Source organism: Talpa occidentalis, unplaced genomic scaffold, assembly GCF_014898055.3.
Source record: "Talpa occidentalis isolate TD23 unplaced genomic scaffold, MPIMG_talOcc4v2.1 talOcc4.7, whole genome shotgun sequence".
In the NCBI taxonomy this organism is placed as follows: domain Eukaryota; kingdom Metazoa; phylum Chordata; class Mammalia; order Eulipotyphla; family Talpidae; genus Talpa; species Talpa occidentalis.
Window position 1 is genome coordinate 131,882,077 of NW_023605083.1, and position 25,155 is coordinate 131,907,231.

A 25,155-nucleotide genomic window follows, 5' to 3' on the forward strand; every position below is an offset into this window, starting at 1 on the left:
GCCTCCATCCCAGGCCCAGCCCCCCTCACCTGGGGCCACGAGCAGGAGCAGGGCCAGGAGCAGACACGCCAGCTACTCTCCCATCCCTGCTGACAGGCGCCGTCCCTTCAAGCCCTTGAGGCCAGCACAGGAGGGACCCTGAGTCTGCTTCAGAGTCCAGGGACCCGGAGACGCTCCTTTCAGTTTCACCCTCATCACTGTCTCCACATCTGCAGGGACTTCCCTCTTGACATATTAGGGCAGAGGGAGGTTCTCTGGGGCGCTGACCTCAGGTGTGAGAATCAAGACCTTCATGGAGATGGGAAAGGAAAGGATCCCAGAGGCATTTTTGCCCAGGAGGGGACAGGGTCTCTGCCAGGAGGGACCCCACAGCTGGGTGACAGGCGTGGAGAGAGGGGAGCTGGGCAAAGGGAGACTGGAAACCCACTGGACCTCACCTTGGGGGAACGCAGCCTTCAGGGCCTTCCCCCTCCTGAGGAACAGCCCATCCCAAACCCTCTTCAGCCCCCCCTATGTAGGAGACCCCCCCTTCCTGCCCTGGGGCATGTCCCCTGAGCCTGACCCACTGCCCCCCCCTCACAGGTGCTCTCAGAGAACTCAGCTCCCTCTGGGGCGGCAGAATCCCGGCAAAAAGCCCAGGAAACAGGAATTAGGAGCCCGATGAACAGAGCCAGAGCGGGGCTTCTGTCCTCCTGGAGCTCAGGGGGTAACAGTGGACCCGCAGCCTGGACGAGCTCTCAGTCCCCTCCCCTGGGATGGTCGGAGGCTGACTGCGGGGCCATGACTGACTGACTATTGGTCACTGGTGACTGGTCCCTCCCCGAACCCAGAAGTCAGGGACCAAACTGGAAGGTCACCCCGATTCTTGGTTGGTTGCCCTGACACAGCTCCACCCTTAGGTGCTCTTCAAGAGCCCCTCATGAAGGTACAGAGACATCTTTGTTTCTCTCAGTGAAGTGAATGTCCAGAATCCCGAGGGCAGCTGCAGGATGGCACCTGAGACCAAACACAGACGCACATTCTAACCCGACAGCACCTGCTCCGGGAGTCGAGAGTGAGACCCTAAAGCCGACGCGATAAGGTTGGCGCCTTCATAAAGGATCCCCTCCCCCCTCCTGCCATGCGAGTTCCGGCAGGAAGCCAGCACCTGGGCCAGTTGGGGTGTCAGCAGACCCTGGCAGGTGCACACTGGTCTTGGACTGGCACCCTGGGGTCTGCAATGGCAGCGTCTGTGGGTCATAAGCCCCAGTCTCTGTCCTCATGACAGCAGCCCCCGACGTGGGGGTGAGCGTGAGGTCTCAGCTCCTCTGGTCGCAGCGGCCCCGGTGCCCCGAGTCTGCTCTCAGCTGTCCGGGAACCTCACACTGGACACCAGCCCTGGGCGTAGGTGAGGAAGATGAATCGAGGACCTGGGACTGTAGCGGGAGCCCGAGGTCCTGATGATGCCGCCCACAGCATCAGGGACCCCGAGTTTGGGGTACCAGAGCTCAGAGGGCATGTGTCGATGAGGGGCCCAAGGCCCAACACACACAAATACTGGGAGACGTTCACAAGACACCAACAGACACGTGGACCGTGACAGTGGATTTATTGGCCAGAGGTCGTGTCCACCCGCCAGCAGGGCCTGTCCCAGGGGGCTCAAAGGCATCAGTGTCCCTGCTGAGGGAGAAGAGAGGGTGGCCCATGAGTGGGTCCAGACACTATGGGGGCGGGGTCCCAGGATAGGGGGTGTGGAGTGGGAATCTAGGTGAGTAAGTTCACCGGCACCATGATGGTTATGGGCAGACAGGGAGGAGCTCGTAGTCAGACTGATTCTCGTAGTCAGACTGATTCTCGTAGTCAGGCTGACTCTGTCTCCCCCCAGGGTGCCTCTGAGGCCGGTGCACCCAGAGGACGGCACTGAGCATGCCCAGGAGCAGGGGCACCTTCAGGAAGACCAGGAGCAGGAAGTGGACGCTGCCCAGCAGGGAGCTGTGGGGGGACAGGACACAGGAAGTGAGCAGCCTCCAGGGCCCCCTCCCTGCAGCCCTCCCTGGACCTGCCCTGGGCTCCATTGGTTGTGAGCCCCCCAGACCTCAGCCAAGACAGCCCCCCAGGCCACAGTCATGCTGCTCCAGGCTGAGCCTCCAGCTCCTCCTGCCCCATCCTCTAGGCCCCAAAGCCCCATCCTGCTGTGCTAACCCCGCCTTTTCCTCCACCTGGTCCTCATCTAGCCTGGACACAGGCCGTGCTCTGTGTTCGTGTCACCCTGGCTGCTGCCGTGGTCCCCCCACCGCTGCTGCATGTAAACTGGCTGTCAGGGGCACATCCAGGTCACAGCTCAAAGGACCTGCCCAGCCCCACACCTGGAGAGGCCGCTCTGCTGTGGCCTCGGCCCATGGGGGCCCTGCCCTTCGGTTCTCTATGTTTCCTGCTCCTCCCTGTCTGCCCATAACCATCATGGTGCCCGTGACCTTACTCACCTGGATCCCCACCCCACACCCCCTACCCTGGGACCCTGCCCCCACAGTGTCTGGACCCCCTCCTGGGCCACCCTCGCTTCTCCCTCAGCTGGGGAGGCCGCTCTCAGCTCCTGGGTATTTGGGGACATCCAGAGCATCTGACACAGAGGGCGCAAGAGACAGGGTGACACAGGACGTGTCCCTGGGGAACTGAGGAGAGGCCATGGGAGGCCTCACATGGACATGTCCCCACCAGGCCTGAGACACCTGTGTCCTCTCCAAGCACCACACCCCTGGGATTCACGACACTCCCTCCCCTGCGCCCTGCCCTATGCCCCTGCTGCACCCTCCATGGTTTATAGAAGAGCTTTGTGGGCCCTGAGGAGAACTGTGAAGGGGAGGGGTTCAGAGCAGGCCCCCGCTGGGCTCTGCAGACATGTTTGCAAACCTGAAGGTTGAGTGAGTAAGGCCCAGAGTTGTGTGGGAACAGGCATGGAGAAGCCTCCCTGGCCCCCCACCCAGCGCTAGTGGAATAGTGTCCCCCCTAGTCCAGGGCACTCAGATCCGGGGTGACCTCCTGGACAGGAGACCCTTGCCGGTGTCATCAAGGTGAGGAGGTCGCTCTGGGCGGGCCCCTGTCCAGTGACTGGTTCCTTATAAGAGGGAAAGAGGCCCAGGGACCTGCAGGGAGAGGCCCCGGGAGCAGGATGGATGGTGCAGGGGTCACACGCCAGGGGACACCGGGGGTGCCCCAATTCCAGAAGTAGGAGAGGGGCCAGGACACACCTGCCTCTGACCCCCAAGAGGAACCACCCTACCCTCAACTGGTTCAAGTCTGGCCTCCTGAGCTGGGAGAGAAGGGGAAGCCCCTCAGCCTCCCCCTCAGAGGACCCAGAGGGTCGGGAGTCAAGTGCTAACCGGGACCTGGGCCTACAAGGGGCCCCCAGAGGAGATTCAGCCCAGCAGGCACAGGACTCAGCAGCAACAGAGCTTTCTTACGTGCTATTGGTTACAGTTGTGGGGCCTTTGTCCTCTTCTGGGGAGACTGGTGCTGTGTGGTGGGTGGTGGTGGTGGGTGTGGTAGTCCTCGTGGTGGTGGACACTGCAGCGGCTGCTTGGCACACAAATCAGATACACACACTCTGCCTGACCACCTGATCCCAGCCCTGTGATTTCTCTGAGCCTGGGGGGTCCCAAGGCTGCCCTGGTTGAGGAGCCTGGACCGGAGATGTGGGGAGGGTCTGGAGCTGGACTGCTCCTGTCTCTAGGCCTCCAGAGACTCACTCACCTGGGGGCAGGTGGGCTGTGGAGCAGGAGGGCATCCCGCAGCCCCGGGAGCAGAGGTGCACTCAGACCCAAGCAGCTGGAGTGCCCAAACCATAAACAGCCCTGTTGCTCCTGAGTGCCACCCAGAGCCCCCTGTTCCTCCTCCAGCGAGGACAGAGCAAAGCAGGGCTGCCCCGTGGTGGACAGACCAGCATGTGATTCAGGTCAGGACCAGCCCAAGCCCACCATGTCCAGGGAGACCCTCACTTTAGGCAAGTGGTGAAGATTCTGTGACGGGACAGCCCTTCCCAGGACAAGGTCAGGATTCCACAGGACGTGAACTGCTGCGCTTACAGCGTGACCTGCCTCCCAGGTACAATGGGTGATGGGGCTCTGCTGTCCCTGGTGCTCCCCCTATTGCCACCAGTTCCTTGGGGGTGGGGGGTGCTCAGCAGGAGGGGAGGCACAAATTCATTGCTTGAAACTCGGGAGTTGGGACCTTAAGGCAGCCCCTCCCACAGGGTCTGAATTCTAGAAAGTCTCTGAAAAGGACACCCTATAGCAGGGGCATAAACGGCACATGGTTGGATTTCATGCCCCAGAGGTGCGGCCCAATGATTCCAGGCTTCAGAAATAGGCCATGGTCTGTGCTGGGCTGTCCCCTGCCTGGACATGGAGGTTGGGCAGGAACAGTCACGATGAGGTCTCAGCCGAAAATCCAGAAAGGACAGGGAGGTCCCTGGAGTCACTGGCAGGAATTGTGATCTCAAGCCCCATGGAAGGGGGTCCCTTGGCCCATTGCTGACCAGGGCATCACTTGACCATGGACAGAAGGGCTGAGCCGTGCAGAGGGGGACAGTGAGCCACAAAGGATCCTCCCGTCCAGGAGGGCCTGGAGCCTTGAGCATCTGGGAGAAGTCCCCCTCCCAGCGCCCATGGGTGAAGCTCCCCCCTCTGGGACAGTCACCCTGAGTGACAGTGACCCCTGGGGAGGACCTGAGGGACCAGGACAGAGCAGGCCCCACAGAGACACAGCCACACGCACAGGCGCTCACCTGGGCCAATGGTCACATTAACTTGGGCCCCAAAGTCAGGAAGTCTGTCTCTCTCAACCCCACACCAGTAAGTGTCCGCATCGCCCAGCGTGAGCACCTCCATGGTCACGGTGATCGTGCGGTTCTTCTGATCGTCCCTGATGGACACGCTGCCATTCTTCACCTCCTGCTCCGAGCCGGTGGTTCTAACAAGGATGTTGCAGCTGCCCCAGGCAGCCCCTTGACACCACCACTTCACGTAGGTCTCGTAGCCTGGGTCATAGCGACACTGCACAGTCAGCGAGCCCCGCTCCCAGCCCTTCACTGAGCCTGGACCCGTGACGGCAGAGGAGCCTGGAAAACACACGTCCATGCCCCTGTGACCCCACCTGTGCACAGGCCCAGCCCCCTGCCCTGTGCCTGCCCCCTCAGCCCCAGGGAGGGGAGGTGGATACAGCCATGGAGGGAATGACCCCCAGGAGAGAGGCCTGTGTCCTTCTACATTCCCCTGGGCAAAGCCACGGGAACAGCCCCTGAGACACAGCTCAGAGTCAGAGACACAGAGAGGCTGGCCCTGAGCAATAACAGCCCCCAGATTCACATGCCACCCCCCCATCGTCAATGAATCTGTATCCTCAGAGAGGCCCCTTTGCACCAACCCTGTGTTGTTCCTGCTGGTGGGAAGCAAACCCCAGAGGACCCGCCTCCCCAGAAGAGGCCTGTGGCAGGCCCGCGCCAGGGCCCGGGAGGTGCAACTGACGCCCCCAGACCCCTGGAGTGGCGGTGCCCCCTTGGCTCTGAGCTTCTAGGGGTTCCCTGGGAATCCAGCTGCAGGGACAGCTGTGGTGCTGACCAGGCACTGCTGCCCAGTGGCCACATGCGCTGCGGGTCCATGTCACATGGGGGCCACGTCCCCCACTGAAAGTTGCCAATTCCCATCGCAAGCAACTAGCCAGGCGGGCTTGTGAGAGGAGCAGGGTCAGGCGTGACACAGCTGCCCCTTCGTGCCTCCCCGTGTTGGCAGATGTTGTTACCATCGGGGGGGGGGGAACGACTCAAGCAGGAGCTGAGAGACCCTGATGTGCCTCCTGTCCTCTCCCGTCCCTGCAGATCTAGGATCCCAGGTGCTTGTCGATTCTGTCCAGACTTTTGCTTGAAGGACTCAGAGTAACGGACACAACTAAACGGGACCTGCTCAAAAATCTCACAGTTACGGAGCCCCAGGGAGCCCTGCCCAGGGGTGCAGCCTCTGACCCGCGCTCACAGGCGTGAGTACAGCTGCGACGCGCCGTGGCCTGGGGTGGACGAGGGCGGGTGGCCACGAGCATCTCACAGCTGCCGTCAGTGCTACCAGCCCTCCCTGACCACCTGCCAGGACTGACCATCAGACGTGCCCACAGGACGGGCCCAGCCCCTCAGGGTAGCCCCCGAGCAGGCCTGGACCCGCACCCTCGAACCCATGCCTGCCTCGTCCTCTCAGCCCTGCCGGCTCTGATGAGAAATCCCCAGAGAGGCTCAGGTGACTGGAGCACCCCTGGTGCTGGTGACAGTCAGCTTTTTGGGGCTCACATAGCCCTGTGAGGACGGACACAGACCCTGGTGCTCACCTTTTTTTTTTTTGTAGCCCTTCACTGCAACTCTTTAAATTTCTCCTCAACCCCTGAGTGGGCTCCCACTCCGTCCTTCCCTGTGATCCTCCTCGTCAATAACAGCCTCATGGTCACTGACCCGGGGGGTTCACGGCAGGTATTGGGGACCAGGAGTCTCCTCTCCCAGGTGGGTCCTGGACAACAGGCTCCCGCATCTGCCCCATGCCCAGCCCTCGCCCAAGGGCACCGCAGCTGGCAGACGCGTGTCAGGACCAGCTCTTGGGCCTCATCCAGGTCACCTCCTCACCTTCGCAGGGGAGCAGGGAGCGCCTCTGGCCCCAGGGGAGCCCCCAGGTCACCCTCCTGGCCCAGGCCCCAGAGCAGGCCCCACACCCTCTGGTTTAAAAGCCTTAGTGATGACACAGAACCTCCTTTTCTGCAAGGTCAGTGATCACAAACTTTACGTACCAGATTATTGTGGAAACTGGTGCATGCTCTATTAAATTGCTGATCATAGACATTGGTATTTCACGCACTTTTTTAGAGATGCGCTATTTTTCACTATTAAAATAACTTTCAGGTATATAATAACCCCAAAGCCGAGTTGTGCTGAGCAAGGACATATTACAGTCACTCCAGCCTAAATCATGAGCAAACAAGGGTTCCCAATACTATTGTCAGGTGATTCCGGGAGCTACGACCAGAACACGAGACAAGGAAAACATAGAACTTATGCTTATTAAAAGAAAATGACAGCAGGGGCCTCTGTGGTGGCGCAGCGGTTGAGCGCCACACTGTGAAGCTGTCCACATCCTCTGCAGCCCGGGTTCCATTCCTGGCCTGTCAGGGAGATACTCACATGGGGCAGCAGACCTCTCCTGCCTCGTCTGCTGCTCCCCTCAGCAGTGTCTTCAGTCTGTCTGCCTGTTCTGCTCCCTGCTCTGTCTCTGGTGAATCCTCTCACCCTCCTGTGTCTCTGGCCTGTACCCCAACTCTTATATAAATAAATAAATCTTAAAAAAAAAGAAAATGACAAGAGTTGGAGAAAGATTTAAATGAAAACCATTTTAGTTCATAATGGAATTCAATTGTGAGAGTCATACTTGCATTTCAACGACTCCTCTGTATGTCTAATATAAATATAGAAAATCAAGTAAAAATAAGCTCCATCCTAATAACCTATGGTGTATTAAACACCTAGGAACAGCCATAGGAGAAATAATTAAGATTTGTAACACACACACAAAGAAATTTTAGAGAGACAAAAGGTTAGCAAAACAAAATGTATATATGATCCTGAATTAAGATCGTATTTATTGTAAGGCCTCCCTGGTAGCGAAGGGGTTAAGTCTCAGTGTTATCACAGCCACTGCGACAAGAGTTCAATCCCAGGCCAGGAGCTGACCCAAACAGGGCAGCAGACCTCTCCTCTCTTGCCAACTGCTCCCCTCAGCAGTGTTCCAGGAGATTCACCTGTTCTGCTCCCCACTCTGTCTCAGGTGAATCCTCTCACCCCCTGCACCTCTGGCCTACACCCCAGTTCTTATATGCATAAATAAATAAAAATGAATCTTATGAAAGACTATATTTATTTTAAAGACATTAAGCATCCATTACTAAAGCCACTCAGTTGTTGAATAATGCAGCCCTTGAATAATGCACACATGTAGCCCCTTCAGCTATACTAACTTAAAAAGTGACATAATAAAGAGGTTTATCAGTGAATTTTTGACATGCATGTCTGCTTTTCAGAGTTTTTCCCCCAGCATATGTGATGATCAAGTTCAGGATGAATAAATAAATGGTCATTTTATTTCCCATTGCCACCTCCTTCTAGAAGAGACTCTACTTTCTGCCCCAAAGCTGGGGTAATGAGTCCTCAGGGCGCCCAGGAGGATGAGCAGAGGCAGAGGCTTGTGGTCATGGCCCCCCTTCTTTCTGTCTGAGCATCCAGCACCCCCAGACATGACACCGCCCAGAAAGACACTCTGATGTCTCTCCCCACCAACCACTTCCCCTCTCCTGCCGGGGTCCCCATCAGTGTGACAGGGCAGGGAGGGGGCACCCCAGAAACCCCAAACCTGCCTGCCTAAATAGGTCTGCCATCTGCCACATTGAAACAAACTATATAAGACCTTTCATGGGAAGGAAATTTAATACATGAGTAAGCAATACAGAAAAGACAGAGAATAGAGTTTGTAAATTAGCACCCGAAGTTGCCCGTCCCCTCGTGGGTAAAAGTCCCGCAAAGGGGATTGGCCCAGAGTGAGGCCCGAGAGCTGCCACAGTCTAAAGCACCTTCCAGCGGGGACCCACAGAAAAGGGTCAGCACAGCCAGACAAGTCTGGGAGGAAAAGAGCAAAATCAAATCAAGATAAAAGCTGCCACTGTCACCTCCCCGCGGGTCTCTCCCCCACGTCTGCGTCACCCAGCCCAGGACAAGAAGCAAGCGCAGTTTCTTCACGTGTCTCTCTGCTCCCCGGGCCTCCTCCAGGTCTCCTCCTGGCTCCATCCTGCTCCCTCCTTCCCCAGGCTCCTCTCCAGCTTCTCCTCCTCCCTGCTCAGCTCCCCCCTCCTCTGGGTGGGGCAGGGACCCTGGAACTTCCCCTTTTCCTGGGCACCACCCTGTGACAGTAGGAGCCTGGCTTGCTGCCCTCACCCCAGGGACCAGCTCTGGGCTTTGGCACCTCCAGAGCAGAAACTCGGACGGCTCGTGTGCCCTGAGCCTCCCCAGAGCCTGGGCTGCCACTCCCCGCCTGTGCCCTCCTGGGCTCTAGCCCCTAGGGCTGAGGTCCAGGAGCCCCTTCAGCCCTCAGAACCTGGGCCTCCTTGACCGGCCTGCCCTGCGCTGAGACCTGCTCCTGAGGAGAGAGCAGGCCTGGGCCCTCGGGACCCCACACCCTGGGCCCCCAGCCAGGACCAGGCTCTGCCTCAGGGCGCCTCTGCTGGCCGGTGCCCTCAGTCCCAGCACGGCAGGGCCTGTGAGAGACCCTGGGTCCTCCCCAGGGAGGGAGAGTCTGCAGGGAGGATGGCCCTGCCCTGTCCCCTGGTGCGTCCCCGCCCCACAGACCCCGTGTCCTGCCCCAGCCCCTCTGCCTCCATCCCAGGCCCAGCCCCCCTCACCTGGGACCATGAGCAGGACCAGGGCCGGGAGCAGACACGCCAGCTGCTCTCCCATCCCTGCTGACAGGCGCCGTCCCTTCAAGCCCTTGAGGCCAGCACAGGAGGGACCCTGAGTCTGCTTCAGAGTCCAGGGACCCGGAGACTCTCCTTTCAATTTCACCCTCATCACTGTGTCCACATCTGCAGGGACTTCCCTCTTGACATATTAGGGCAGAGGGAGGTTCTCTGGGGCGCTGACCTCAGGTGTGAGAATCAAGACCTTCCTGAAAATGGGAAAGGAAAGGACCCCAGAGGCAGCTTTGTCCAGGAGGGGGACAGGGTCTCTGCCAGGTGGGACCCCACAGCTGGGTGAGGGGCGTGGAGAGAGGGGAGCCGGGCAAAGGGAGACTGGAGACCCACTGGACCTCACCTTGGGGGGACACAGCCTTCAGGGTCCTCCCCCTCTTGAGGAACAGCCCATCCCTTCCTGCCCTGGGGCATGTCCCCTGAGCCTGACCCACTGCCCCCCCCTCACAGGTGCTCTCAGAGGACTCAGCTCCCTCTGGGGCCGCAGACTCCCGGCAAGGAGGCCGGAGACAGGAATTAGGAGCCCGATGAACAGAGCCAGAGCGGGGCTTCTGTCCTCCTGGAGCTCGGGGGGTAACAGTGGACCCCCAGCCTGGACGAGCTCTCAGTCCCCTCCCCTGGGAGGCTGATTGCGGGGCCATGACTGACTGACCATTGGTCACTGGTGACTGGTCTCTCCCCCCACCCAGAAGTCAGGGGCTAAACTGGAAGGTCACCCCGATTCTTGGTTGGGTGCCCTGACACAGCTCCACCCTTAGGTGCTCTCCAAGAGCCCCTCATGGACGTACAGAGACATCTTTGTTGCTCTCAGTGAAGTGAGTGTCCAGGATCCCGAGGGCAGCTGCAGGATGGGGCCTGAGACCAAACACAGACGCGCATTCTAACCCGACAGCGCCTGCTCCGGGAGTCGTGAGACCCTAATGCTGAGGCGATAAGGTTGGCGCCTACATAAAGGAGCCCCTTTCCCCTTCTGCCATGCGAGGTACGGCAGGAAGCCAGCACCTGGGCCACATGGGATGTGGACAGACCCTGGCAGGTGAACCCCGGTCCTGGCTGGCACCCCAGGGTCGGCGATGGCAGCGTCTGTGGGTCATGAGCCCCAGTCTCTGTCCTCATGAGAGCAGCCCCTGACGTAGGGGTGAGCATGAGGTCTCGGCTCCTCTGGTCACAGCCACCCCGGTGCCCCGAGTCTGCTCTGTCAGAGGCTCAGCTGTCCGGGAACCTCACACTGGACACCAGCCCTGGGCGTGGGTGAGGAAGATGAATCGAGGACCCGGGACTGCAGCGGGAGTAGAGGTTCTGATGATGCCGCACACGGTATCGGGGACCCCGGGTTTGGGGGTGCCAGAGCTCAGAGGTCATGTGTCAATGAGGGACCTGAGCCCCACCCCCAACACACACAAAAGCCGGGAGACGTTCATGAGACGCCAACAGACACGCAGACCGTGACGGTGGATTTATTGGCCAGAGGTCGTGTCCACGCGCCAGCGGGGCCTGTCCTGGGGGGCGCGTAGGCATCAGTGTCCCTGGTTCTCGTAGTCAGGCTGACTCTGCCTCCCCCCCAGGGCGCCTCTGAGGCCGGTGCACCCAGAGGATGGCACTGAGCATGCCCAGGAGCAGGGGCACCTTGGGGGACAGGACACAGGATATGAGCAGCCTCCCGGGGGAGGCCTGGTGCCCCCATTCCTCCATCCCTGTGCCCATGTCCTGAGGCTACAACAACCACATAAACACAACCCTGGGCTGAGGACCCCAAACAAAGTCCCCCTGACCCCTGCTCACCATCTCCCTGAGACCTAGCACTTGTGCACGGCAGGGCAGGGCCACTAGAATGATGTCAGGGACCACAAAAAGGTGGGACCTATCATCAGGAGTTCCACCTAAGTCCTCACATTGGGGGATCCTCCATCTGGGTTGACCTCATCAGTAATAGGGGGCGTTATGTCTGTGCAGGCACAGCGCTTCCTGGGAAGGTCTTATCCACAGTGAGGACTTGGCACCTGCCAGCAGCCTGAGAATCATTAACCCTTCCAAGTTGGGGTGCTGCTCTCACCTCCCTCAGAGGCCTCCCTCTGACAGGTGTTGGGGTTGGGGGAACAGGGAGCACAGACCACTGACCTGGCTTCCTCCTCCTGCCCTAGCTGGGGGGCGTCCTAGGCTCCTTTGACAGGACTTGTCCTCACTGTTCCCTCTGCTTGAACCCCACTTTGCAGAAAACTGACTGCCAGGCCCCCAACTGCTTTAGGTCCTCAATGCAAATGTCCCCTCCCCCACCTTTCCCCAGTAATTTCTTAAGAAGCTCAGCTCCCCCTCCTATTCCTGCCTGCCCCCTGCAAGCCCAGAGCCCAGTGTGGGGTTTCTGAGGGCACTCCTCCCAGCCCCCCGCTAAGGGGTCAGAGTGGATCATTCCTGGGGTTTCCCTGGACCACACTTGCGTCAGAGCAGGGTTGTATCTGGGGTTCCCAGCTGTACCTACAGAAGAGCGCCTACTAATTAACCATTAGGATCTCCTTGGCCAGGTGTGGGATGGTAAATAAATGAGGGTCCAGGCTGAAGGGAGGCACCGACCACAGCCCCCCATCTTGTCTGGACGTCAGTGCCTCGTGGTCTGCCCTGGATGGATGCTGTCCCCTTACCTGGGGTGCTGGCTGGGACCCAGAGTCTCTCGCCAGATCTCGGTGGTTGAGCTGGATGCTGACGGTGCCCCCTGAGAACCGGGGGTGCTTGTGGTGGCCACAGGACTGGGGGTTCTCCTGGGGCTGAGGCAGAAGCACAATTCAGGCTGGTGTCTTCCCGTCGCACCTCCCGTCACGTCACCTGTGACTCACACCATCCAGGTCACTGAGGCCCCTGACACCCACCCCCGTGGCCACCTCCGGGCCTGACCAGCACCTGCTCCCGCCTCACAGAGGCCCACCAGGTGCACCAGGTGCGTCTGCTCAGCAGGGGGGTTCAGAGTCTGGAGTCCCAGCCCGCCTCTCCCCTCCCCTCCCCGCCGGGACACAGGGTGACAGAGGGCAGGAGCTGACCCAAGCACAAGGGCCACCCTGGCTGATGGCTGCTGTGAGGTCACGAACAGGGTCATGCACAGGGCTCCCCAGAGATGGGACCCCAATCCCGTCCGACGTGCTGGGGTCTGCATGTAGGTGCCCCACACTCAGGAGTTGATCATATAACACTCAGCGTGGTGGTTTTCAGAGGGACAGGAAGGCATCAGGGGATGGGGTGAGGAACGAGGTGCTTAGGCTGTGAGGGTGCCCCTCATTAGTGCTTAGAGCCTTATATGAGGTCAGGGGACCCCTGGCCCCTCCCTCCAGTGATGGCACAAGTCTGCACCCCAGAGGCCCCCCACTTCGCTGACACCTGATCGGGGTTTCAGCCTCAGGAGCTGGGAGCAGGAACTTCCGTGGCTTCTGTGCTCCCAGCTGTGAGCCTCAGACTCTTCGCTCACCCCCCGTCAGCCCAGCCCGTGGCCCCCGGGCGCCCTCTCTGGGGCGGGAATGACCAGAAAGAAAGACCCAGAGGGACGCAGAGAGCAGGGCCCGCGCTGAGCCCAGCGGACAGGCCTCCCCTCCGGCCTGTGTCAGTGGGTCAGCGCCTCCCCCTCAAGCAGAAACACTGGGGCGACCTCCAAGGGGGGAATCTAAGGTGGCAGGAGGGGCAGAGGCGGGAGGGTGGGCAGAGCTGAGGCCCTGACCAGGCACAGGCGGTCTGTTCCGGTCTCAGGAACACAGGTTCTCTCCAAGGACAACATTTGCATCCGGATGCAGGTTTGGGGCCACAAACCCCAGAGCCCGTGTTCTCATCCCCCATCTCCCGTGTCCAGGGGAGCAGGTCCAGGCACTTCTCTCAGTTCCCCCGTGGGCACAGGTGCCAGAGCATGTGGGGGAGCAGGATGGCCCCCAGGGTCAGAGGTCCACAAGAGGCCTGGGCTCCTTCTCAGCCAAAGCCATAAGAGACCCCAAGGTCCTGGCTGGGAGGCTGGCGCCCCAGCAACTGCCAGGACTCAGTGAGGTCTTCTCAGCACCCCGGGTCCCAGGCCGCCTGGGAGTGACAGGGACGACTGTGAGAGGCCCAGGGGGAGACTCGCGGTCCCCCTCAGAGTGCCAGGGCCCTGTGAGGACAGGAAGCGGTTGTCCCATGACTCAGAGATGTCCCCACACAGCAGGGAAGCTTCAGGCCTGACACGCCCGGGTGTGGACATGTGCTTGTGCGTGTGTGAGCAGAACAACACACTGATGCACACACGTAGTCACGAGACACAGGCCTGCAGCACATGTGCACACACACAAGCATGTGCGCACGAGCCCTGGCCCGACCCCTCCCCTGCTGTGCAATGGGCCCACCGTCCAGGTCAGGGCCCTGGCGCTCAGGCCAGGGTGGGGGGCCTCGCCCAGGAACACAGACCCCGTGACCTGGACAGTGGGGACCACCCATCTCACATCAGCCACCTCCTTGGAAGATCCTGGGTGAGTATAAGGGCGGGGGTTAGACTCACCTGGGGACACAGACACCTTGACCCGGAGCATGAGGTCTAATGATGAAGATACCTCAATCCCACACAGGTACGTTCCTGCATCAGCCTCCGTGAGGTTCTCCACGGTCACTGTGAAGGTCAGGATGGCCGGATGGTCCCTGATGGACACGCGGCCGCTCCTCCCTTCTCTCTCTGACCTGCTGGTCTCCACGATCTTTCTCTCTGGAGTCCAACATGGGAATCTGCACCAGTACTTGACATGTTCTGCGTATTTGTCCTTGTAGCGGCAGGGCACGCTCAGGGATCCGCCCACAGAGCCCGTCACGATGCCGGGGCCCTCCAGACACCAACAGCCTGGACAACACACGCCCCCCTCCTCCGTGGGTGACGGGCTGGCCTGGGGTTGGGATGCCCCAGGGACCCTGGTGTCTGGCAGCCCAGGCAGGAGATGGGTCTTTCCGGATACCCAGGTTTGGGGGGCTCAGAGAGAGGTGGGGTAGGGGAGGTGTCCACGGATATGAGAGGGGCCAGAACGGGGGAAAATTGAGTGTGCACTTGACTGTGTGTGTGTGTGTCTGTGTGTGGTGTGTGTACTATGTACCTTTGTGGTGTGTGTGTTGTGTGTGGGGGGGCATTTATGCGTGTGTAGTGAGGGGTTATGTGGATGGCGTGTGTCTACCTGTACACATGTATGTAGTATATATGATCATGTGCATTATGGGTGTGGTGTGGCTGTCTATGGTAGTGTGGGGCATCTGTGTGTGTGTGGTGTGGTGTGGTCTGGTGTGTGGTGTGGTGTGGATGGGGCATGTGTGTTGTGTGTGTGTGTGTGGTGTGTGAGATGCACGAGGCACATGTCTCACTGTGACAAAGGGTCTGACTCCCGGCCCCTGTCTCCGTGCAGTGTCCAGTGTCCAGTGCATGGACCAGACTCGCCTGCTTAAGGGCTGAATCCTCCTGTCACTGCTGAGGCAAGTGCTAGACAATTCTGGAAGCTTCCTTCCTTCCCATGTGCCCCTCCCACGGGGAGCTCACCTCCCTGCCCCCTTCACCCCCTCCCTCCCCGCAGACCCAGCACCTCAACTGGGACGTGGAGAAGGAGCAGAGCCAGGGGCAGCCAGGCCACTGTTTCCCTCTGGGTCATTCTGCAGCACGGACACCACCCACGTCCCTGCCAGTGCCCTGGACAGGGGCGAGGTTGGGTCTCTGAGCAGAGGAGGGATCCCTGGCCCCCACTTCTGCTTTCTGGCCTCTCTGCTTCCTCCTCCCTCCCAACCCTCACCCAGCTGCCTGTGGCTGGTTGGGGGCTGGTCAGGGCAGGGGCTTCAGAAGCAGCAGCTCGGGCAGTGCAAACCTAGGAAGGTGCCCTGGCTCCTCTATCCCAGGGATGGGGCAGGGCCAGGGTGCTGGATGGGGCACCCCCCATCTCACTGTCACCCAGAACAGCAAACAAGTGGCTCTTCCTCCTTGTGGTGTGCTCTCCCCTCTGACCTGTCACCTCCTTGGTCAAGTTGGACGGTGCTGGGGGCAGGGCCAGACCCGTCCACACTCTGGCCTGGCTGGGGGCATGGAGGGCTTGGGATGTCTGCCCCCACTCTAGCGCCCAGGGGCTCTGCCCGTGGACCCAGCTCCTTCTGGCTCTGGAAGTTTCCAGGAATCTGAGGTGGGGTCAGAAAAGGTTTTCAGGCAGAAGCCGGGACAGGGAGGATTAAGGATCTTCGAAGACCAACCCAATCTGACCCCAAGAAGATCGTTTCCATGATGATTCGGTCAAAGAACCTTATAAAAGAACAGCCTTGCCCGGGGAAAAGGCGGCTCTTGTCTCAGGCTGCCCGCCCGTGTCTGTGCAGCGTCTCCTTCCTCAGGGACCTTGCCGGGCGCTCAGTGGGAACGTCTGCTGCACTCACTCTCGGAGGGGCCCAGAACCCCACGCACTGACCCATCATCTGAACCCCGACGTCTACCCAAGCACTATCGCTTCCAGAACTTGCCCTGAGCGGTGGTGACGACGGGCAGCACTTCCTGTCCCCGTGTTACCCTCCCGGGGGAGAATTTACAAACTAAACCTGCAATTCCCCCTCGGAGAGGCTGCTCGACTCTTCCTTGTCGTTCACTGTCTGCGTCTACGGGGCAGCAGGTCACCTCTGTCCTCTCTCCTCTCCAGCAACCTGCCAATGGGCCAGACACAAAACCCCACCCGGGTCTCCTGCCCTGACCCCACGAGCATCTTTGCCCCAAACCCCGACCCGAGGGGAGACGCAGCCAGAGCAGACCCCGCAGAGGTGTGTCTGCAGCCCAGGGCCCGGCAGGGGTGGCGGCTGTGGTCAGGGCCGCGCCCAGAGCCTGACCCGGCTTCATGTCCCACGTCTGCTCCTCCCTCCGACGTCTGCGCCCCTCCCCAGAGCATCTTCTCAGAAAACACCCCTGAACCCCAAGGACCTTCTGCCAGCGCCGCCCGCACCGAGTTCAGATGAACGGAGCAAACTCAACCGCGCTGAGCATCGCGATGGTCATTTCTGCCAACTTGACTCTAAAATTCAAAGCAAAACATGATTGTTCGGCTTCTTCACCGTAAACATCTTCCCTTTTCTCACTGTATTTCCCAGCAAGCGGCTCCAGTGGCCCCGGACCTGTGTGGCTCCGAGCCCGTCTGCCTGTCCCCATGTGCCCCGTGCCCCCGCCTGGGCACCCGGGGTGTCTGAGGACGCTCGGGTCACTCTCCCGGGAGGGCGTCACCAGGGACCCTGAGCCGGCTGAGTCCAGAGAAGCCCCGAGCACGCATAGCACACAGGTCGACAATGACCCCTCCAAGGCGGCGCGCTGAGGGCCAGGAGCAGAAGCTGCCCGAGGGACACAGCCTGGAGTGCAGGCAGCGGGGAGGACAGCCCAGAGCACCCCTCAATTGCTGCAGTTCAGGGCTCAGGCTCTAGGGCGCTGTTTCCACATCTCTCACCAGCCAGGACCCTGACTTGGCTTAACCTTTCAAGAGCTCAGAGCCCATCCTTGAGGGTGTGGGGGCTGCTTCCTCTGGGCTGAATGGGGAAGCTTGTCAGGGGCACTGACTTATGCCAGAACCTCCCATCCCCCTGCTAGTCCACCAGGCCCCTGGCCTGAGCCAGCCTGGGCAGACCCCTGGTCCTCGTCGGCCCCTGAACAAGCCCCTGCCCTCTGTGGCTGCTCAAAGAAACTTGGGATTCCTCCTCTGCACCATTCATGGGCTCTCGGTCTCCAGCAGCCTGACCTTCCAGGGGCATTCCACATAGTGTCCCCAAACCAGTCCCCACCTGCTGGGAGGCACAGGGCCCCGCAATGCAGGTGCATCGGGGGCTGGGAGCACATAATGGATGGTCACCAGGACACTTAGTGGTATTGACAGTCCTTTAAAAAACATCCTTGACCCTGGAAATAAAGTTTTGGGCTTGAATCTTTGCTGTGCCAAATCTTTGCTGTATCTGATCAATTGTTCACACGCTCTGATTCTCCGTCACTCAGTAAGGAGTGTGATAAAGATAACTGGGGAACGTGTAATACAGTGGAGAGTCCAGTTAGTCTTGTTCTCTGGCTGATCCCCCCAGCCCCACGTCTCTGGGTGCTCCTGATCTTCATACCGATGGTGGAGATGACCCAAGCGGCCACTTTCACTAAATTACTCTCTCTCTGGGACACATTTGACCACTTAGTCCTCATCCTACCCTCAGGGGGGAACAGGGCATGTGAGGGGTTCCCTACAGCTTCATCTCTTCCCACCCCATCACCACCCTTTTTCTCAGCTGGATCTGCTGGAGCAGTGTCCTGTGTTCAGACCCAGCCCACCCACCTGGGCACAGAGCAGTAGGTGCTGTGGCAGCTGCAGGGCTGTGTGCCCCCGGGCCCTCCTCCAGGTCAGGGAACTGAGCCTACAGCTTGGCTCGGCTTCCTCTTCTGCCCTCGCTGGCTCTGCCACTTCCCCTTCAGCCTCTTCCTGTCTGTTCTCAGAGGCAGAAAACACGGGAATCTGGAGCTGGGGCATCGCGGGGTCAGCTGAGACAGGACTGAAAACCTCACCGAGGTCCATCCTCACACACACATCTGAACTTGCACTTCCCGTCTCTGTGGCCTGGAAGGGTTGTTCCCTTTTGCTGTGCCCAGCTCACAGGCAGCTGCCCTGCTCATCACGCTAGGCCACGATGCCTCCCCAGTCTGGGTTCATTTCCACTGATTTCCCAGCTAGTCTGCCCTGTTAGGAAAATCCGTTCCCTGCTCCAGAGCGCAGTCCTGTCTGGACAGGGTCAGCTACAGGCAGGGCCCAGCGCCCAACGAAAATGCTCTGGTTCCAGATTGTTAAGAGTTGCAAGGTGGCGATGAGGGCGCAGAGACTCTGTGTGGACCCTTTAAGTGTGGCTGATCCCCACACTTAGCACTGGGGTGAACCCCTGAAAACGTCCCTGTCTGGGCCCTGGGTGGTACAGATAGTGAGCAGGGTTGGTCTTCTGAGCCCCCAGCTCTGGACCCCCCAGACCCGACACTCTGAAGGGGTCCCTGCCTTGGTCACGTGCTCGTGTGTGTCCTCAGCTCTGCCACCAGGTAGAACTCGACCGACCATCCTCAGACTCTGCCGTCAACCTGTGAGGCTAACTGAGCAGCCAAGCATCTCAGGGAGGGAGAGGCTGCGAGCAGGGACAGGAAACGTGCCGGGAACAACAGGGCCGCGGTTTACTCGGGCGGCAAGTGGGAGCCCCTCCCCCGGGAACGCAGATCCTGCAGCAGGAAACCCTGAAATTCTGTCGCCAAACACCTTCTCCTCGTCGGACGTTTCAGAAAACAAACTTCTTGCTGGTTCATTTTTTGCTGTAGTAGGAGGACTCATCTTGTCTGAAGTTGTGTGTGCACACGTGTGTGTACGAACTTGTGTGTCTGTGTACACGGGTGTATTGAGTACCCTTGTGTATGTGTGCACTTGAGTGTGTTGTGTGCACCTGAATGTATACACTTATATGTGTGTGCACTTTGTGTGCAGCAGTTCTGTGTGGTACACTTGTGTGCATGTGCACACACTCACCACCTCCCTGTCACAGTGGAGGGCAGTTTCCTGCCCCGCGTGTTCAGCACCCACAGAGCTGACCGGGCCAGGGACGGGGCTCGCTGGGAGCGGAAGGATTTTCCAGCTGAGGAACTTTCGTTTGCTTCTGACCAACTGTCCCCGCAGGACCCCAGGATTTCAGTGCGTGAAAAGCTACAAAGATTCATAGTCATGTTCTGTGCTTTTATTTCACGAGTCCTCATGACATTCTTTCTGAAAATTATTTTCTCTTCAAGGGGAATTTCAAGAAAACTGTTGCCCCCAGAGGTGCTTTGCAGGGTGTGGTTGACAGTTTCACTTTGTCACTTTTTAGCCAAGTGCTATTCGGCAAGTCACATGATTCATGTTCCTGGGAGGCCAAGCAGCCGCTCCTTCTCTGCTCACACACTGGACACAGCTGGCCGTGTGTGTGTGTGGTGTGTGTGTGGAGGCAGGAACTGGGGGTGGTAAAGGTGTCTTCCTTTTAGCCTCCAGAGGTCTTCACAGCAGCCATGGAGCAGGGCGGCTCAGGCAGGTTTGTCAGGGGCAGACCTGTCCCTGTCAGTGTCTGTCCTCCCCCAGTGACAGGCCGGTCAGCCTCTCCACCTGCCCTCGCCATCCCTCTTTGAGGGCAGAGCCTCCACTATCCCCAGCATCCAGGGGAGGCGCCCTGAGGACTGTTACCCGCCTCTCTGCTACCCACTTCCCCAGTCAGCCGCCTGCCACCCTCATCCCGCACAGCCCCAGTGTGCAGGCCGGACACCAGCCTTTTCTAGGCGCCGCTGCTGAGACAAACGCCCTGATCCCAGCGTGCCAGACCCATGGGCAGAGGCTCATTTCTCGAGCGTGTTACTTGTGTGCTCGATATGGGAGCAGCCCCACTGCAACAGACAGGGAGGCCTCGCGGAGACTCCTGGAGCTTGGCTCAGGGGACATTTGTCTTTTAGGCTCACATGTCACCGGCCAGAGCAGGGCTCAAGCCCGACGTCCACAGCCCACAGGCTGGAGAAGCACAGTCCTCTCCAGAGGGGCAGTGAGCAGCTGTAGATGGCGGCACGGCCTACCCCTGAGGGTATAGACCCAGCTCCAGGGTCCAGCAGGGAGACGCTGCAGGTGTGTGTCCACTTCATCAGCTGCGGACAGGACACTGGCCTCACGCAAAGGACTTGGCAAGGGCGCGGCGACCAACATATGCAGGTGCACGACACTCTCCAGGTCACTCCAGTCAATCACTCGTCCCACTCTGCTCTAGACAGGGAATTCCTCAGGGGTGAAGGTCCCTGGGGGGGAGGGATCATGTCTGTGGCATCCTGGGATTTTTGATGTCCAGAACAGAACCTGGGAGGAAGCCCGCTCCAGAGCAGCCTGTGCCCACCTGCCCTGGCTCTTGTCCTAGAAAATGCATCTGGTGGAGAAGGGGCTGGGAATAGTGGGCACCAGGCGAGGGGAAGGTGAGTGGGGGAGAGAACCTGGAGGACTGAGTGGGGACTGAATGTCAGGGTGACTTTTTCTTGATTTATGTTGGAGTTGATGGTCAAAGCAGGAAGAGCCCAGGTCGGTCCCCCACATTCCAGGGCTCCCTGCAGTCAGGGTTGTTTCCTGCGAGCAGCATGAGCAGGTTCCTGTGTCACAGTCTGGGGTGAAAGTCATCTCCTCTCCCCGAGAGTTCATGTGCCTGGACAGGCCATCCCGGCCAGAGCACTTCCCGGAGTGGGGGTCTAGTCAGGCGGCCCCCACACCCCCAGGGCTCCTGAACCTGCTCTTCTATTTGAAATGGTTTCTCTCTGGAGACACTGATGAATATGGGGTCACCGGCTCTGTGTCACGATGGCCCCCCTGAGGCCTGTTCACCCAGAGGACGGCACTGAGCATGCCCAGGAGCAGGGGCACCTTCAGGAAGACCAGGAGCAGGAAGTGGACGCTGCCCAGCAGGGAGCTGTGCGGGGACAGGACACAGGAGATGAACAGCCTCCAGGGCCCCCTTCTCCCAGCCCTCCCTGGGCCCATAGGCTGTGAGCCCCCAGACCTCAGCCAGGACAGCCCCCTCCCCTAAGGCCATGGTTCTGCTGCTCTAGGCTGAGAGTCCAGCTTTTACTGCCCCATCTGCTTGGCCTCATAGCCCTGTCCTGCTGCGCCACCCCACTGTCCCCCTGCATGGTCCTCATCCAGCCTGGATACAGGCCGGGTCCTCTGGTCAATGTCGCCCTGTCTGCTGCCGCGGTCCCACCGCTGCTTCTGCATGTAAACCTGTTGTCAGCCGCACATCCGGGTCACAGCTCAGAGGACCTGCCTGATGCCGCTCCTGGAGAGGCCGCTCTGCTGTGGCCTCGGCCTATGGGCAGGGCCCTGCCCCTCAAGTCTGTATGTTCCTGCTCCTACTTGCCTGCTCCTCATAGTGCCCCTGGTCTTACTCACCTGGATCCCCACCTCACATACACTACTACCCTGGGAGCTCCTCCCCCACAGTGTCTGGACCCCCTCCTGGTCCACCCTCGCTTCTCCCTCAGACAGGGATGCCGCTCTCAGCTCCTGGGTGTTTGGGTCATCCGAGAGAATCTGACCCAAAGGCGCATGAGGCAGGATGACACAGCAGACACCTGCTCTGAGAAACCTGTGTCCTCTCCAAGCACCACACCCCTGGGCTTTCACGCTGCCCCCTCCCAAGTGCCCTGCCCTATGCGCCCCTCTGTATACCCCCTTGGGTTTATATGAACAGCTTTGCAGGCCCTGAAGAGGAGAACAGTGAAGGGGAGGGGTTCAGAGCAGGGTCCGCTGGGCTCTGCAGACATGTTTTCAAACATGAAGGTTGAGTGAGTAAGGCCCAGAGTTGTTTGGGAACAAGAGTGGAGAAGCCTCCTGGCCCCCCAACCCAGCACTGGTGGAATAGTGTCCCCCACAGTCCAGGCCATCAGCCTAGGGTGACCTCTTGGACAGGAGACCCTTGCAGGTGTCATCAAGGTGGGGAGGTCGCTCTGGGTGGGCGCCCTGTCCAGTGACTGGTTCCTTATAAGAGGGAAAGAGGCCCAGGGACCTGCAGGGAGAGGCCCTGGGAGCAGGATGGAGGGGCCACACGCCAGGGGACTCCAGGGGTTCCAGCAACTCCAGAAGCAGGAGAGGGGCCAGGACACACCTGCCTCTGACCCCATGAGGAGACACCCTACCCTCACCTGGTTAAGGATCTGGCCCCTGAGCTGGGAGACAAGGGGAAGCCCCTCAGCCTCCCCCTCAGAGGGTCCAGAGACAAGTGCCGGCCAGGATCTGGGGCTACATGGAGACCCCCAGAAATAGATTTAGCTCAATAGGCACAGGACACAGCAGCTCAGGCCTGGCTTACCTGCTATCGGGTATAGTCGGGGAGCCTTCGTCCTCTTCTGGGGTGACTGGCGCTGTGGAGGAGGAGGTGGTGGTGGTGGTGGACACTGTAGTGGCTGCTTGGCACAAAATCAGATAAATAACTCTGCCTGCCAACCTGCCCTCCCCCCAGTCCTGCTCTCTCCTCTGGGCCTGGGGTCCAGGGCTTCCCTGGCCTGTGGAACCCGGAGCAAGGCTGTGGCAGGGGCCGGGGGAGGTCTAGAGTGGGACCTCTCCTTTCTCCGGGCCTCGAGCAGACTCACAAACCTGGGGACAGGTGGGGCTGTGGGAGCAGGAGGGCGTCCTGTAGGCCCCGGGAGCAGAGGGCCAGGATACACAGGGTCGGGCAGCTGGAGTCCCCGAACTGTAAATAGCCCTGCTGCTCATGCTAGTCCTGCCCGCACCCCACCCCCCTCCATCTCGTCCTCCAGCGAGGACAGAGCAAAGCAGGGCTGCCATTGGCCGGCAGATCAGTGTGTGACCCAGTCCAGGGAGACCCTCACACCGGGCAAGTGGTGAACCTTCTGTGATATTTGTCCCCTCCCAGGATGAGGTCAGGATTCCAGGAGACGGTGAACGGCTACGCCTGCAGTGTGACCTGCCTCCCAGGTACCCAGGGTGGTGGGGGCTCTGCTGACCCTGGTGCTCCCCCCATTTCTACCAGTGCCCCGGGGGGGCACTCAGCAGGAGGGGAGGCCCGAGATTAACTGCTTCAAATCCAGGCTCTTGGACCCTGAAGCAGGCCCCCCCACGGTGTCTGCTTTCTAGAAAGACTGGAAAGGACACCCTATGTCCAGGGGCATAAATAGTTCATGGTTGGATTCCAGGCCCCAGACATGCAGCCCATTGGTTATGAAGATGTTTCCAGGCTTCAGGAATGAGCCATGGTCTGTGCCGGGCTGTCCCCTGCCTGGACAAGGAGCTTGGGCGGGAACAGTCACGATGAGGTCTCAGCCCAAACTCCAGAAAGAGCAGGGAGGACCCCGGAATCACTGGCAGGAATTGGGATCTCAAGCCCCATGAAAGGGGGTCCCTTTGGCCCATGTGCTGACCAGGGCATCACCTGACCTCTGTGACCTTGGAAGGAGGGGCTGAGCTGTGCAGAGGGGGACAGTGAGCCACAAGGATCCTCCTGTCCAGGAGGTGCCTGGAGCCTTGAGCATCCGGGAGAAGACCTCCCTCCCAGCACCTCCCACCCCAGTGCCCACGGGTGAGACTCCCCCTCTGGAACAGTCACCCTGAGTGACAGTGACCCCTGGGGAGGGCCTGAGGGACCAGGACAGAGCAGGCCCCACAGAGACACACCACATGCACAGGCGCTCACTTGGGTCAACGGTCACTTTAACTTGGACCCCAAGGTCAGCAAGTGCTTCTCTCTCAACCCCACACCAGTAAGTGTCCGCATCGCCCCGCGTGAGCGCCTCCATGGTCACGGTGAACGTGCAGAATCTCTGATCGTCCCTGATGGACACGCGGCCCTTCTTCACCTCCTGCTCCGAGCCGGTGGTGTTAACAAGGATCTTGCAGCTGCCCCAGGCAGCCCCTTGACACCACCACTTCTTGTGGGTCTCATAGCCTCGGACATAGCGACATTGCACGGTCAGGGAGCCCCGCTCCCAGCCCTTCACTGCGCCTGGACCCGTGACGGCAGAGGAGCCTGGAAAACACACGTCCGTGCCCCTGTGACCCCACCTGCCCACAGGCCCAGCCTCCTGCCCTGTGCCTGCCCCCTCAGCTCCAGGGCGGGGGAGGGGAGCCATGGAGGGAATGACCCCCAGGAGAGAGGCCTGTGTCCTTCTACATCCCACTGGGCAAAGCCCTGGGAAGAGCACCTGAGACACAGCTCAGAGTCAGAGACGCAGAGATGCTGGCCCTGAGCAATAACAGCCCCCAGATTCACACACACACCCCATCGTCAATGAATCTGTGTCCCCAGCAAGGCTCCATTGCACCAACCCTGTGTTGTTCCTGCTGGTGGGGAGCAAATCCCAGAGGACCTGCCTCCCCAGAAGAGGCCTGTGCACAGCCCGCAACAGGACCCAGGAGGTGCAGATGACGCCCCCGGACTCCTGAGTGGGGGTGCCCCTGGGGCTCTGAGCTCCTAGGGGTTCCTTGAAAATCCAGCTGCGGGAACAGCTGTGGCACTGACCGGGCAATGCTGCCCAGTGGCCACACACACTGTGGATCCATTGTCACATGGGGGCCACGTCCCCCACAGAATGTTGCCAGTTCCCATCGCAAGCTCCTAGCCAGGTGGGCTTGTGAGAGGAGCAGGGTCAGGCGTGACACAGCTGCCCCTCGTGTCTCCCCGTGTTGGCAGATGTTGTTACACCTGGTGGGAATGACTCAAGCAAGAGCTGAGAGAGACAGTCAGCTCTCTGGGGTTCACATAGGCCCCCCCATCAATGGACTGATTTTTGAGGATGTTCACAGGCCCCAGTCCTGGCTTTTTTTTCTTTTGTATCCCTTAACAGAAACTATTTAAGATTTATACATTAGCGCATACAAGAGCTGGAGTACAGGCTAGACATGCGGGGGGTGAGAGGATTCACCAGAGACAGAGTGGGGAGCAGAACAGGAGGATCTACTGACATACACTGCTGAGGGGAGCAGCAGGGAGACAGGAGAGGTTGCTGCACCATGTGGGTAGCTCCCTGGCCAGGGACTGAACTCGTGCTGCAGAGGCTGTAAATCTTTAATTTTTATTTTCTCCTCAACCCCTGAGTGGGCTCCCACTCTGTCCTTCCTTGTGATCCTCCTCGTCAACAAC

General features: G+C 59.7%; 1 protein-coding gene across 1 annotated transcript; it reads right to left on the reverse strand.

Moving 5' to 3' along the window:
* Positions 1-1,775: 1,775 nt before the first annotated feature.
* LOC119231627 (CMRF35-like molecule 5) lies at positions 1,776-9,508 on the reverse strand. Its single transcript, XM_037493322.1, has 3 exons — positions 9,454-9,508; positions 4,753-5,095; positions 1,776-1,971 (listed from the first exon to the last, which is right to left on the reverse strand). Exons 1-3 carry the CDS (start codon positions 9,506-9,508, stop codon positions 1,776-1,778), a joined length of 594 nt encoding a protein of 197 aa, XP_037349219.1.
* Positions 9,509-25,155: the final 15,647 nt, after the last annotated feature.